Below are 15,502 nucleotides of genomic sequence, written 5' to 3'. Positions count from 1 at the left end.
TTGGTTTCTCAATATTTAAATACTCAATACTTAAATACAAACATGGAAAAAAAGAAAAAGACTGCTTGGAACTGGGGAGGTAGCTCAGGAGCTGAGTGCAGACTCACATAGAGGAGATTCTGGACACACACACACACCTCAGGTATTTTTCCCTTCCATTCCAAAATTATTTTGAAGGGGCCATACCCAGTGGTGCTCAGGAGTCTGTGATCAGGGGATCATATGTGGTGCTGGGGACTGAACCTGGGTTAGCTGTGTGCAAGGCAAGCACCCAATGTCCTACCTGCTTTACTGTATCTGGTCTGAGGCATAAATATCTTTGATTTCATAGAAGGAGGAAAGAGAACAGAAGATTGTATTACAATGTTTCCAGTAGTCACGCTGAGAGATCTTCAAAATCTCAGTTCAGAGAAAGCAAGAGGGAGAATAGAGGAAAGTGGGACAAGAAGGGCCTGAGAGATAGTTCAAGGCACTGAACTGATCAGATGTCGGTTTCATCCAAGGTATCACATCACTGCCAGGAACAACCCCTGAGCACTGAGCTTGGAGTAGTGCCAGAATATTTTTAGGTGTGACCATTGAATCAAACAAAAGAGGCCCAGGAGCATTGGGCTCTGGGGAGACAGTGACCCCAATCTGCTCTCCTCTGCTGCTCCACTTCAGAAAAGGAGTGCATGCAGCTGCTAGCTACAGCCCAGTTGCCGTGGAACAGGCAGTGTCTCAGCTTAGGCCCCAAGACCTCCACTACCATCTCCTGCCTGTGGCTCTTTAAAGAGCATTGGGTACTGACTTAGGATAAAAGTGGGAAAAATGAATGTAAGAGATCAGGTTAGCACGGAACCCAGCCAGCTCATGTTTATCTGCACATGACAGCAGGCCCTGTTGTGAGCTTTCATCCACATGGCCTTATCTTCCATATTCTAGCCCATAATCCACACTGCAGCATTCTCATGATACTGGTACCATTGTTTTTGCCTTTGAGCTGGGGTTTGAGAGATTGTGTAGGGTTGTGGTATTCAATCCCTGGCCCCACATGGTCCCCAGAGTATCAGCAGATGTGGCCCTGGAAGCCTTGAAGTACTGTCATAAGAAAATGCATCTGCGAAAGAAAGACTTCATCATAAGCTCCATTACTTGAGCTGCACAGTCACCAAGATCACTAGATACAGAGGTCTGATGTTACCATCCAAGACGAAGCAGAAGTCTTCCATACACCATGAAAGCACCAAGGGGAGAGTAAATGATCATGCAAGGAGTCTATAGTTAATCCCATGACAGTATACGTCAGGGATAGAGAAACGCTGTATCTCCTAGGCCAAGGAAATTCCCTCTACAATATCCCCAATAGTTACTGTGCCTATGCAGGGGGAAAAAGAAAAGGAAAAAAAAAAAAGCACAAAACAATCATTTTTCCACATATTTATTGATTGATCGATTTTTTTTGACATCTTTATTTTGGTGTAGATATTGAAGTTGATGTCTCCAATATTATTTTATTTTATTTTATCTTCTCTTTCTCTTTCTTTTTGCACTCCAGCATGATTTGATTTCAGAACTGAGACTATTGAGTGGTGATTGTCCTTATTGCTGTAGTGCTCACTGGATATTTAATTTGATATTTCTTTCTGTATTGTTGTGGTGTTTCAATTACCTTTTTCACACCCTCTCTCAAACTGAGGCTGAAAGCCTCTAGTCTAGAAGGACTCTGCCCATTTTCAGCGTATTTGACTTCTTTTTTTTTCTTTTCTTATTTTGTACCCTAATCTATTGCTTTTCTTTCCTTCAAACAAAACCACATAACTCGATTTATCTAGCTTCACCTCTTAAATAGAGGGGGAAACAAGGGAGGGTAACAGGACCAAACAGATATATGATCACTAATAGTAAGCTAGACAAAGAGAGGACCACCTACTCTAACAGCCCAGGGGGTGATGGTGGGGGATATGGGTTGCAGAAAGGGAACTGGGATGGGAGAGGACATATTTGGTGATGGGTATTCCCCTGATTCAATGTTAATATGTACCTAAGATACTACTGTGAAAAATATGTAAGCCATTATGATAAAAAAAAAATTGTGTTTTAATCAGAAATGTTCTTTGACTTACATGTATTATATTATATTAATTATATTATATGTTATGTTATGTTACTATGTTATGCTAGTTCACCTCAATATGTTAATCAATTTTGTCTCTTGAATAAATTCTTACAATTAAAAAAAAAAAAAAAGAAAAAGAAAACGCATCTGCAGGCCCTTATAGACACACTTGAGACCTGCCCAACCCCAAGAAAAAAACCAACTTCACAAGTGGCCATACTTTCTCTTTTTTTTTTTTCAAAAATAAAACTTGATTAATTGCAAATCACTTATTTTTTCAAAAAAGAAATCCATAATGATTATGAAGTGAAACACATTAAGATTGATTGAATAGTTGCTTCTGCCGCCATCCCAGTATGTGGAGGAAAACTGTGGTAGAAAGGCAAAGTGACTTGCCCAAGTGATGATGGGAGGCAGTAGGAAGCCAGGGCTTAAACCAGGGCCATTGAAAGCAGGCTCATGCAGGTTTTCCCACCCACCCCCAGAACATGCTGGGGCACTGGTCCCACTGCTCACCTTTGATGTTGATCTGCACTCCTTTGGACACTGTCAACCCTTTCCTATTGTGGGCCTCGCAGCTGAAGACCGCAGACTCGTTGATACCTGCACAGGGAGAAGAGCAGAAGGGCAGCTTCAGGGAACAGGAGAGCTTTGGCCTCTGTGGCCTGCTCACAACTGCAAGCTCCGGGTGTAACATGGACAGGAGAAGTATGCTGGTGGCTTGGGCCTAAACAGTCAGTACCACAGGCTGCTCTTCCTTCAGTTCCTCAGTTCCTCGGTTCCTCCTTGATGGTGAGATATCAGGTGCAAAAATTAATAGCAGTCCTATCTGCATTTTTTAATGTCTAAAGGAAATGAAGTTTTGCCAGTCTCAAAGTCAAGAACATTAGTCTCTGGAGCTGAGGATGGTTCTTGCAGAGAATATGTTTTGCATGAATGGGGCTGTGGATTCAAATTTTAAAGACAGTTTAAAGACAGTTTCTACCCTATTTAGGCAAGTCTCTTCCATTCAGTCCCCCAGAACATGCTATACCACATAATTTGAGCATTCAAAATACCAGAAGTAGCAAGACAAAAGAAAGTCACAGTCTTTAAAAACTTAAAAATTTAGGGTTGGAGAAATAGTCCCATGGGGAAGGTATCTGCCTTCCATGTGGTCAATCTGGATTCAATCCCCAGCGTCCCATATGACATGCCCAAGCCCTTCCAGTAGCAATCCCTGAGTGCAAAGCTAAAAGTAAGTCCTGAGCAACACCATTTCACGTAACTATCATAGTAAAAATACTAGGGGCCGGAGTTGTGGTGCAAGCAGTCTATTTTGCACCTGCTAGCCTAGGACAGACCATGATTAGATCTCCCAGCATCCCATATGGTCTCCCAAGCCAGGAGGGATTTCTGAGCAAATAGCCAGGAGTAACCCCTGAGCATCACTGGGTGTGGTCCAAAAAAAACCAAAAAACAACAACGACAAAAAAAACTCTACTTATAGTAGCAAAAGCCATCCAATTTGTAGGAAATTATTATACAAACATAAGGCATCATTGCTCAAAAATCAGCCATTGGGAGTGTTCCCTAGTCACATGTGGTGCTTCGCAATGGGAATCTACTGCAGACCTGCTCTGGGTATACCATGTTCCATTTATTTCAGCTTTGCTTCTTTCTCTTTCCTTCTCTGGAGAGTCCCACATTCTCCAGAATTAGTAACTTGACTCAATGAAACTATTTTATGAAGAAAAAAAAAAGATCCATTTTTTACTAAAGACAGCACTGTTATTTTAGAAGTCTAAAGTCATCTTAGAAATACAAATAGGGGCCGGGCGGTGGCGCTGGAGGTAAGGTGCCTGCCTTACCTGCGCTAGCCTAGGAGACGGACCGCGGTTCGATCCCCCGGCGTCCCATATGGTCCCCCAAGCCAGGAGCGACTTCTGAGCGCATAGCCAGGAGTAACCCCTGAGCGTTACCGGGTGTGGCCCAAAAACCAAAAAAAAAAAAAAAAAAAGAAATACAAATAAATGAGTGAATCCATTAGTTTTCAAAGGAAAGAAATCCAAGGTCCTGGTTTCTGATTTCAGTCTCCAAGCAAAGGTAGTAGAGCACCTAAGGAGAAATGGTTGCCATAGATGCAATCAGGGAATAGAGGAGTGAAGCCTTTAACAAAGCATAACACAAATCATTTACACACAAGGTTATGAAGTGGGGGTATGACAATACAGAAGCCATCTGAAAGCATAATGGCCAACGCTGGAATAATCTGAGCAAGAAAGTAAATGAAAAACACTGACAGTAACCCAAAGTGTTAACAGATACCCTTGTGTCTATATTGATATAAATGCTGATTAAATACATGGAGGAGGAGAGACCAAAGCATTCCACATAAATACCATAGATTTAACAGATCCAGGTGAGGTGGGGATAACTTCCATGGCCTTACTCATGGACACTGCAGTCTTCTGTTCAGTAGGAAAACACCTGAGTGGAGACACTGACTGAACTGCTTCAGCTGAATAGTAAAGATCAGCACCCCTAGGGACAAGTCATGTGAATAGAAAGTAACTGCCCCACAATGTAGAGAAAATAATACCTCCCACTCTAGTTTCTAGAAACACAGAACCCAGGTCTGACTGTAAGAAGGATGAGATAGGGGGCAGAGAGTCCACATTGTGGCATATTTGCACTGTGGAACAACACAAAACAAAGCACCACCCCAAAAAGTGACCAAGTTCTTTTCAAAACTAATATGCAATCAAGAGTTTGAGAAATTGGGCCCGGAGAGATAGCACAGCAGTGTATGTCTTGCAAGCAGCCGATCCAGGACCTAAGCTGGTTGGTTCGAATCCCGGTGTCCCATATGGTCCCCCCTGCCTGCCAGGAGCTATTTCTGAGCAGACAGCCAGGAGTAACCCCTGAGCGCCGCTGGGTGTGGCCCAAAAACCAAAAAAAAAAAAGAGTTTGAGAAATTGGCACAACTAATGAGGCTCTGATTATATAGCAACTAAATATTGGACAAAATCCTGAAACAGGAGTTGGAGCAATACAGCAGGTATAAGGCTTGCCTTTCACATGGCCAGTCCAAGTTTAATTCCCAAAATGGTCCTTTAAGTACTGCCTGGAGTAATTTCTGAGCACAGGACCAGGACTAAGCCTTAAGTACAACCAGGTGTGGCTCAAAAACAAAACAAAACAAAACAGCCTAAAACAGTAAAAGGACTTTAGGTAAGAAGTTAGAAAATAAGAGAAAAATATGAGTCTTAGTTAATAATAATGTATCTGTTCATTAATTATAACAAATGTGTCACATGATTAATAAAAGGAGAAAGTGAAGTGTAGGAGATTCTTAAGAGTACTTCATATTAATTCTATAATGTCTTCGTAAATATACAAATATTAAAATAGTTTTTATTTATTAGTTAAAATATTATTATAGTTTACATACCATGCTTACAATAGTAATGTTTATGGCTCTAGTTTACAAAATTACTGCACCCCACCAGCCCCAAAGTACCTGAGACCTTCTACCACTGTCCCTATGTCCCCTCTAGTGCCCCTCTTTGCTCCCCATTCCTCTCTCCACTCCTGGTATTCTCAGTGCCGTAATAAGGCCAAGTGTTTGTCATCATTCAATATGGTTTATGCCCTTGTTTTGGTTCTCTACATACCACAGATGTGTGAGAGCCACAGTTATTTTTGAAAAGCATTAACCAGAGCAGGAGAGTGTACAGGGATAGGTACCATGCCTGTTCCAACCCCAATTTGAATCCCAGAGCACCACATATGGTTTCCTAAGCACTTCCAGAGGACACTCCTGAGCACACAGCCAGGAATATTGCTTGAGCTCCTATAGGTGTAGCTTAAAAACCCAAAAATACCCGCTCCCTGAAAATAGTTCAGGCCAGAGACAAAATGATTCTCAACTACAAGGATGGTTTCCAGTATCAATACATATGCTAAGTGCAGTCTCAGTAGCTGTTTAGGACCCCTTGTGCCACAAAAGAGCATACAGTTTCTGTTGTACCAGAACCAAGGGTGGATAGTGTCCTCTCCCCATCTTCATGCCACCTCCTGCCCAGCAATCATAACAACAACAATAATAACAACGATGAGAAGAAAAGCATATCATTCTATAAGTTAAAACAGGAAATTCTCCATCTCTGAGACCATCTAGACACCCTTGGCACACAGCTCATAGCACATGTTGAAGAAAGATAAAATGATAAAATTCTTGGGAGCATGCTTTTTTATTTTTGTCTGACACAAATGTGTCTACCCACCTATTTGTGTAGGAATTTTTCCATCTACTGTTTTGGAAGTTCAAAACGTGTCGCTAACAGATTAGTTAAATATTTGAAGTAATTAATAGAGGAGTTAAATATTTGAAGCATCCAGGAGGAGCCAGCACCCGAGGGAAGCCTACTTGGGCATCAGCCAAGGCTGGCTGTGCTATGTGCGATGCTGGCATGGAAAAGCTATGCCAGAGCTGGGCAGCCCAGCCAGGGGCATGCATCCAGGAGGGACTCGAGTAAGAAATGTAAACCTGATCCATTTCATGCTGGAGCTTTTTCTGGCTTGGATGTGCCCAAAAAAATCAGTGCCAGTGGAATTTTGTTCTTTTCCTCTAGGCTGAAATCTGTCTCCTGTTGCCTTCATAGGAAAAAAAAAAAAAAAAGCTGCTACTTCTCCATCTGTTCAGAGCTCTGAGCAGCCTTCACTTCTCCAGAGAGCATTCATTAGAATAGTAGAAAAGAGAGAAAAAACACTTCTGGCACTTTAATTTTCTTTTGGTTTAAGGACCTCACTCAGTGCTCAGGGGCTATTCCTGATTGTGCTCAGGGATCACTCCTAACAAGGGTGACCATATGGGATGCTTCACCTTAAACTTGGGTCTCTAGTATGCAAGGCAAGCTCTCTTCCTGCTGTACTATCTCTCCATTTTTTATTTTTCTAAGGTGAGTAGTTCCTTTACGCTGGTGGAAAAACCTATGCTGAACTATTGAACTAAATTCTCTGGAGAATTCCAAGAGCTAAGAGACTAAAATTCTAGGTTGGAGTCATAGTCATCTATCTCTCTTCACATTTTGCTCATTTCCCTTCAAGTGAAAGGTAAAACACAGACTGCCCACCTGTGTCATGACCCAGTGAACACATATTTTGCTGAGCCCAAGCATTAAGAGTAACCTGAATGCTAGTCTTGGGAGTGTTCTTGAGGAATGACTAAGATCTTCCTCCCAAAGCACTTTGAAAAGTGTGTGTAACCACACATTTTAAGGTTTGCACCTTAATAATCTTTATACCTGAGGGTCCAAAGCAATAGTACTACAGGTAGGGTGTTTGCTTTGCACATAGCAGACCCGGATTCGATCCCCAGCATCCTACCTGGTACCCCGAGTCAGTCAGAAGTAAGCCTTGAGCACCTGGGAGTGGCCCAAAATAAACAAGTTTACACTTTAAATCACTATCCAAAAATGCAAAAAAAAATTTTTTTTGGGGGGGTCACACCTGGTGGCGCTCAGGGGTTACTCCTGGCTATATGCTCTGAAATCTCTCGGGCCAGAGAGAGCGCATAAAGATAGGGTGTAGGCCTTGTATGCAGAAGGATGGTGGTTCGAATCCCAGCATTCCATATTGTCCCCCGAGCCTGCCAAGAGTGATTTCTGAGCGTAGAGCCAGGAGTAATCCCTGAGCGCTGCCAAGTGTGACCCAAAAACCAAAAAAAAAAAAAAAAAAAATTGCTTACAGCTCGGGGGACCATATGGGACACCAGGAATTGAACCCAGGTATATCCTGGTCAGCAGTGTGCAAGGCAATGCCCTACCACTGTGCTACCACTCAGGCCCCACCAAAAATGCAACTATAAGTGCCCTGAATGCCTTGATGGGTTTGTTTTGTTTGTGCTCAGGGCTTATTTCTGACTCTGTGCTCGAATCACCCTTGGCATTGCTCAGGGAAACATGTTCACTAGGTTGACTGTCTACAAAGCAAGAGCCTTTCCCTCAATATTATCTTTCTGGTCCCATCTTGAGGTTTAAGGTAAAACGGCTGAGCAGAGATGTGCTTCAGTTGGTTAAGAATATGCCTGATTAAAAAAAAGAAGAATATGCCTAATATGGTGAGACCCTGGGATTGATCTTTGGTACCAAGTAACCCCCAAGCACTGCTAGTTGAGGTCCAGGGGTCCTCAGCAACAACAGGTATGGCTCCACAGAAAGTAATTAACAAACAACATATGCAAAGATTAGTGTAAAGTAAAATTGCTTTAATGAGAATATGTGACATCTGCACCATTGTGGTCAGAGGGACCAGGATACTGCACTAGAATAATTCATGCTGAGATGCAAAAATCAGCTGTGATGAGTGACTTTCCCTGTAGCACTCTGTTTAATCCTTATGCTTGAAATCCTCAACTAATGCCCCTCCAAACTTGGTGATCAAAACATATGAATACATTGAACTTGGAAACAAGGTTCTTCTCAATCACCTTCACAGATTGTAGGACAAAATGGAGCGAAAGAGCGCATTTAAGAGCGTTCTTAAATGTAAAATGCGAAATTTCACAGGCAGGTCAACGACTTTCGTGGGAAATTTTAGGAATTTTCCATGTGGTACTCTGTAAAATTCCTTACCTAAATCAGTAGAATACAATAGAAAATTTTAGAATATGGCCCAGAAACCACTGGAGAATACTAAAGATTTGAATTCCCCAATGTGGAAATCAAAATTATAATCAAACGAGGTGTTGGGCTGGAATGTGGCTCTGTGGTAGAGTTTATGCCTCACATGTGTGAAACCCGGGTTTGACCCATGGCACCATACACAGAAAAAATAAAGGTTATCTTTTCTTCTCTCATGCTTTCAGGAAGTGTGTTGAAATTTTCCAGAGGCTAGAAATGATGAAGTCATTAGCTCAATTAGCTACTGATGTGCAAGCATGTGTATTCTTGCATCTAGCAGTTTAATTTCTAATTCAAAATTTCTCAATAGATGCAGTTCTCATAAACAAAAACTGCTGGGCTCTCATCTCTTAAGGCTTAAAGAAATGCTGACAGCAAATCATTTGGTAACTGATGTTCCATAATGACTCTAGTTATGTCAAAGAGGAGCCTTAAAAGTGTGAGAACTGGAGTTTGAACCCCAGTGTAGCTCACTTGAATTACTATGCCCCTGTTGTTCAGGCTCTGGGACCACTGGCACCACAGTGGTATGTGAGGTCTCTGGAGCACTGCAGTGAAGGATGTGTGAGCACTGGCACAACAGGGGGATGACCCCTTAGAGCAACATCTGGGCTTGTCAGCTGGAGACCACAGTCAGGCCTGGGAGATTCACATCCCTGCTACACACACGGTGAAAGTAACACATTTGGCCTTCAAGGACATTAACTCTCATAGGAGATACCACTGACACTGAAATCACTTGCAAATCTGGACTTCTATTTAAAAAGTTCAACTCTGGCCCAGGCATAAGATACAGGAAATTTCTATGCAACTGCTAGTTATGTATCTAAGAACATAAATGTCAAAAAGGAAATAAATAATAAAATTTAGTTTTACCAACTAAGCTGGTTATTTGACCTCAGTTAATCTTATCAAAAGCCTTGAGAACAAAGTACACTATCACACTAATGAGCAGCTGTGAGGGGATGTGTGTGTGAGGGAATAGCTAGCTGACATAGAACAGGGGTGTGGATTGAATTCACCCAGACCCTTATTCACTTAGAAGTCACTTGGAAGACCAGGGAACCTATGGTCCTTAATCCTGTGAGGTTTATCAAGGCACAATAAAGCTGATTATGGGCCCGGAGAGATAGCACGGCGTTTGCCTTGCAAGCAGCTGATCCAGGACCAAAGGTGGTTGGTTCGAATCCTGGTGTCCCATATGGTCCCCCGTGCCTGCCAGGAGATATTTCTAAGCAGACAGCCAGGAGTAACCCCTGAGCACCGCCAGGTGTGACCCAAAAACCAAAATAAATAAATAAATAAAATAAAATAAAAAATTAAAATAAAGCTGATTATCCAGGGGCCATTTTTCATGGTGAGGAGAAACTCAAGTTCCTCTCTGGGACTCTCCAAAGTGCATACAGTCTTGGGAAAAGGGTCTGTAGCAAATTCTCTGCCACAAGGCTCCCCACTGCATTTCCAGCAGTCACCAAACACCTACTTATTATTGCTCTCTCCAGGAGCTCAGATATTCCCGAGGCCAAACAGATGCCAACTGAGACAGGAAGAAGCTTGTTCTAGTTGGTTCACTAGACAGGCGCTTGATGGCATTGCTCGATGGAGTCAGCTATTCATGTACACATACATTATGTTTTTCCATTACAGTGCTGGCCTTGAAACTAGAAACTCACTCAAAGCACAGATGAAAAGCCAACTCTTTCTGCCTCTCCTGTTCTTCCTTGCAACAAACAACCCAGTGTCACCTACTGGAAGAGAATATGTTTTGCTGTCCAAATCCTTGTGGAGAAAATCAGCTACTCCCCCAAATTCCCCCAGGTGTCCCTGGCACCCAAGCCCCAAGGAGAGTTACAGGGCCACCTCTGGGCCTTTAATCTCATGACACATCTCTAACTATTGGTACATTTCAGAACCTCTCTAATGTAAAACATTTCTAATTGTGATTCTGTAGTTGACAATGTTACTAAATACTGATTTCTCATGAACACAATTTCAATACCACATACATCACCAGTGTACCTCCCTCTGTCTCCCAAGGACCCCAACACTCCACACTGTCTCCCAACTCGGTGTGTGTGAATCAGTTCTTTCATTATGTTTCTTTTGGACCTTCGTTGGTATCTTCCTGCTATTCTTAAGTCCCACATAGGAGAGAGATCATTCTGTATCTACTCCCTTCCTTCAGACCCCACTAAGCATTATATCCTCTACTTCTACCCATGTCGCTGAAAATTGCATGATTTTGTTCATTCATAGAGCTGCACTGTATCACACCCTTTAGCTTGGCCCTTTGCTGATATACAAAATGTCTCAGCCTGGGGCCAGAGTGGTGCACACGCTAACCTAGGACGGACTGTGGTTCGATCCCTCACATCCCATATGGTTTCCCAAGCCAGGGGCAATTCTGAGTATATAGCTAGGAATAATTCCTGAGCATCACTGGGTGTGGCCCAAAAAAAAAACAAAAACAAAAACAAAAAAAAAAAACAGTCTCAGTCACAAGGTCCAAAAGAACATTCAGTAACATTTCCTAAAAGCATTTCCTAAAAGGAAGGACCATCACAAATGCTGAGGAAGCAATTTCTCAGAAGACAGTTAGGACAATTATTTGAGTTCTGGACTAAGCGAATGGTTCTTTCACATACCTGCCAGCCCTTCATCTTTCCACTCAAAGAGGGAACAGGAGAATACCCTTGTCTACAATGGGAAGCTCATTTTCTCGGGACTCACTCTTTGCCCAGCATTTATTCATTCAATCAATATTTATGGAGTGCTTACTATGTGCCATTTTGCCAGACACTGGAGGTACAGCCAAGAATCAGCCAGCTAGCCAGCATCCCTGCCCTAGCAGAACTCACGGCTTGTGAAGGGAAGTGTGCAGGAAATAATAATCATAATTGACATCAAAGGCTTCTTCTTCTGCTCTATATTTTAGAACTCAATTTTATCTGTGACAAAACTAAAAGTACATATAAACAAGACAACTAATTTTTTTTAGAATCACTTTTTTTCCCTTTAATTTATCTTAATTTCTGGGCCTGAGTGATAGCACAGTGGTAGGGCATTTGTCTGCATGTGGCCGACCTGGAACAGTCCCAGGTTTGATCCCCAGCCTCCCAATATGATCCTCCAAGTCGCCAGGTGTGACTTCTGAGTGCAGAGTCAGGAGTAACCCCTGAGTGCCACTGGGTGTGACTCCAAAACCAATAAACAACAACAACAACAACAACAACAACAACAATAATAATAATTTATCTTAATTTCTAAGATCACACCTAGGCAAGTAAAGAATCAAGCCTAAAGCACAGTCATGGTCTTATGGCAAGTCTTTAGCCTTTACAAAATCAGAACAGTGAGAATGTTCACAGTCAGAATCACTTTTGATTTACAAGAAGTTGCAGAAGTAGTATGGAGTTCCTGTTCTATCCCTTACCCAGCTTCCTTGAGTGGATGGAACTTAAACAATCATGGTACATTATCCAGTAGGTGATTGGTACCAGGAAAAAGACTTTGGTACAATTCTATCATCCCAAATGCAGACTCTATGTTCCAGGTTTCTTTTTAACTTAATTTGGAGGTACATGGAGAGCATCTAGTTTATTTAGTGGGGTTTTACCATAGGCACAGATTTGTAGATATAGGCACAGAACTGTCATATCACTGAAAGAGATTAATTTTTTTAGGACAACCTGGTCCTAATCTTATTCCTGATAAAGGCTGATGTGTTCACTGGCATTGTAATTTGGTGACTCTGACTCAGAATGTTTACCAAGAGAATCATAAGGCATGTAACCTTTGAGATTGATTTTCTTGATTCAGAATAACAAAGTGCTTCTTTACTCACATCTCTTCCTGACTGCTCTGACATCACAGGGTAAATAAGCCTGTTAACAGAAGGGAAAAGTGTATGACCTTCCTGTTCACAATAGGCTTGCTCAAAGCCTACTCAAAGCCGACAATTACGGCTTTTTAAACCATGTCCCTACTTAGCATTCTCCAAGAAATGATTGGAAAGTTTCATGGGAGGGCACTGGAAGACAGAATGGCATCATCCTGCAAAAGCTCATGGCTTGACATTAGTATACTATGTTCTACTCAGTCACAAAGTCCCCAAATATGTCTTGGGTCAAACCATTCTCAACACCTAGTGCCCCAAACAGGAACTTTAAGGAAAGACTCAAATACGGTATAGAAATGAAATGTGTCTCCAAAATACAAAACCGTAACAATCTTTCCAAAAGCATACAAATGTTAAGCTTTTTTAGAAAACCAGGGAAGTGGGAACAATTTCCAATGAGTTTTATGAAATTAACAATACAGTCATGTCAGAAATGGAACTGCGGCCAATTTTTCTCATGCACATTGTATAATAAACACTTTGGCTGGCTTTGTCCCCTTCTATTTCCTGAGTAATGGTACTAACTTTGCTATATAAACAGGGTGACTCATGGCAAGACCCAGAGATGACTTCAGAATGGGGACAGGTTAGGGGGAGGGCCAGCCCTGTGAATAGAGGGTTAGTTTTTAGCCCTATGGTATTAACCCCTGCTTATAACCCCCATTTTGGGGAGATGTCAGGAGTTCAGATGTCAGTGGTCTGTGTGCTCAAAGCACAGATCAGTGATTTAAGCAGTCACTCCCAAACCTCATTCTTTTGCAACAAAACTGTAATTGTTAAATATAATAATTTTTGTTTTATTTTGCTTTTTGTTTTTGGATCATACCTGGTGATGCTTAGGGGTTCCTCCTGGCTATGCACTCAGAATCTCCTCTGGCTTGGTGGACCATATGGGATGCTAAGGGGATCGAACCGTGGTCCATCCTAGGTCAGCCGCATGCAAGGCAAACACCCTACTGCTGTGTTACTGCTCCGGCCCCAAATATAATGAATTTTTCCTAGTGACTTCTAGCATATTCTGATCTGGTTAGAGTCACAAAAATGTTCAAATTTATAGGCAGTCGATTAGAAGTGCAGAGGATCAGAGCTCCCCATCTCTCCACCCCCAAGACTTTGGATGGTGTCAGAAGTTGTACACTTTCTTCTTAACTTGTGTGTTTTGCATAATCTCTGGGTAGTTAGCATCAGACTTGAACTGCAGTATATTGGATAATAAATCCCATATTGAGGTTGAAGCAGAATAAACAAATCCCAAATTCATTAACTAAATTATCAATAAATCAAATCCACTGTCATGGTCACGTTCTTTAGTTCAAGACTGCAAAATTATCTTCACATTTGAAAATCAAGCCAACATGTTTTGCCATACTAAAAAAAATTAAAGGAGGGAGCCGGAGAGATGGCATGGAGGTAGAGCAATTGCCTTGCATGCAAAAGAATGGTGGTTCAAATCCCGGCATCCCATATGGTCCCCTGAGCCTACCAGAAGCGATTTCTGAGCACATAGCCAGGAGTAACCCCTGAGCACTGCCAAGTATGGCCAAAAAAAAAAAAGAAAGAAAAAGAAAAAGAAAAAAGAAAAGAAAATAAATTAAAGGAGAAAACTTATTTGGTCATCACAGATGATATAGAAAATGAATTTAAAAAATTTGAGCCCCATCATAATAAAATCTAAAAATGGAACTGGAAAGGTGCTTGCCTGGGATATGGTCAACTAGTATTTGACCTGACATATGGCAGAAAAAAATCATACTCAACCTAATGAAGGGCTTTATAAACCCCAAGGCTTAATTTTATTTGATATGTCTAATGTTACGGCTGGGAATTGTAACCATATCTTATCACTTTGATTTGTCACTGTACTGTACATCCAGGCCAGCAAAATATAGAAAATATAGAAAGATTAGGGACTTGAGAGATAGCATGGAGGTAGGGTGTTTTTGCCTTGCATGCAGAAGGACAGTGGTTCAAATCCTGGCATCCCATATGGTCCCCTGTTCCTGCCAGGAGTGATTTCTGAGAGTAGAGCCAGGAGTAACCCCTGAGCGCTGCCAGGTGTGACCCCCCCCCAAAATAAACCAAAAAATAAACAAACAAAAAAAGACAAAGATTACACCCAAGTCCAACAGCCATAGCTCATAAACCAGTTCCATAGACTCATTGTACTCTTGAAAAAGATGCAAGTTAATCTGTGAAAAGTCATGGTACACTGGTCTTACAGCTGAAAACTCTGGAGCACTGTCTCTGCCCTAACAAGCCTTGGGAACTACACCTACACCCCACAATTGCCACGAATGGCCCAACTTCACTGCTTTACAACTAATCTAGGCAAAGACACTAACACTGAAAAACCCTCCAGGTATGTCAGTTTGGAGGCTAAAACTCTGAGATCTTGTCCAAATGAGGGAGTAAAGACAGCCTCCCCCAACCAAGCCTTTGGACTTCCAAAAGCCCTGGCAGCTACACCCATGTCCCACAGCTGCCACCTGTTGTAAATCAGCCCCTGAAGAGGTTGACTGATGGAGGGATGGAGGATGAGGTCTTTCCCCTCCAGCTCCGAGCACGTGTCTGCCACCCTGTCTATCCAACGTTCTGAGGTGAAACACCAAGTAAACAGCTCGCAGACAGTCAGGCTTGTGGAAATATTAGCTGTATTCGGTGGACAAGACTGAAGTCCAAAGACTCAGCATCAGTTCCAGCAAAAAGCCTCTCGCCTTCCACAGACCCTTGTTTTTATCCCCCAGAATCAGGTACCACCCAATAGTGGGATCAGATAGCACCCAATGGTGGAAGCAGAATCAGGTACCACCCTAGGGTGGGGGCAGAATGCCAGGCCACACC

The 15,502-nt window shown here is 42.2% G+C and overlaps 1 protein-coding gene across 1 annotated transcript in view; it reads right to left on the bottom strand.

Moving 5' to 3' along the window:
- Window positions 1-15,502, bottom strand: part of MERTK (MER proto-oncogene, tyrosine kinase) — a 122,861-nt gene that overhangs the window by 53,770 nt on the left and 53,589 nt on the right. Inside the window, exon 5 of the mRNA XM_049784458.1 lies at window positions 2,615-2,701. Coding sequence (XP_049640415.1) covers window positions 2,615-2,701 — 87 coding nt within the window. The remainder of the gene's footprint in view (window positions 1-2,614; window positions 2,702-15,502) is intronic.

This window comes from Suncus etruscus, chromosome 12, assembly GCF_024139225.1.
Source record: "Suncus etruscus isolate mSunEtr1 chromosome 12, mSunEtr1.pri.cur, whole genome shotgun sequence".
Classification (NCBI taxonomy): Eukaryota; Metazoa; Chordata; class Mammalia; order Eulipotyphla; family Soricidae; genus Suncus; species Suncus etruscus.
Note: the sequence above shows the minus strand (reverse complement) of the source record. Positions and strands in the feature narration are given on the sequence as shown.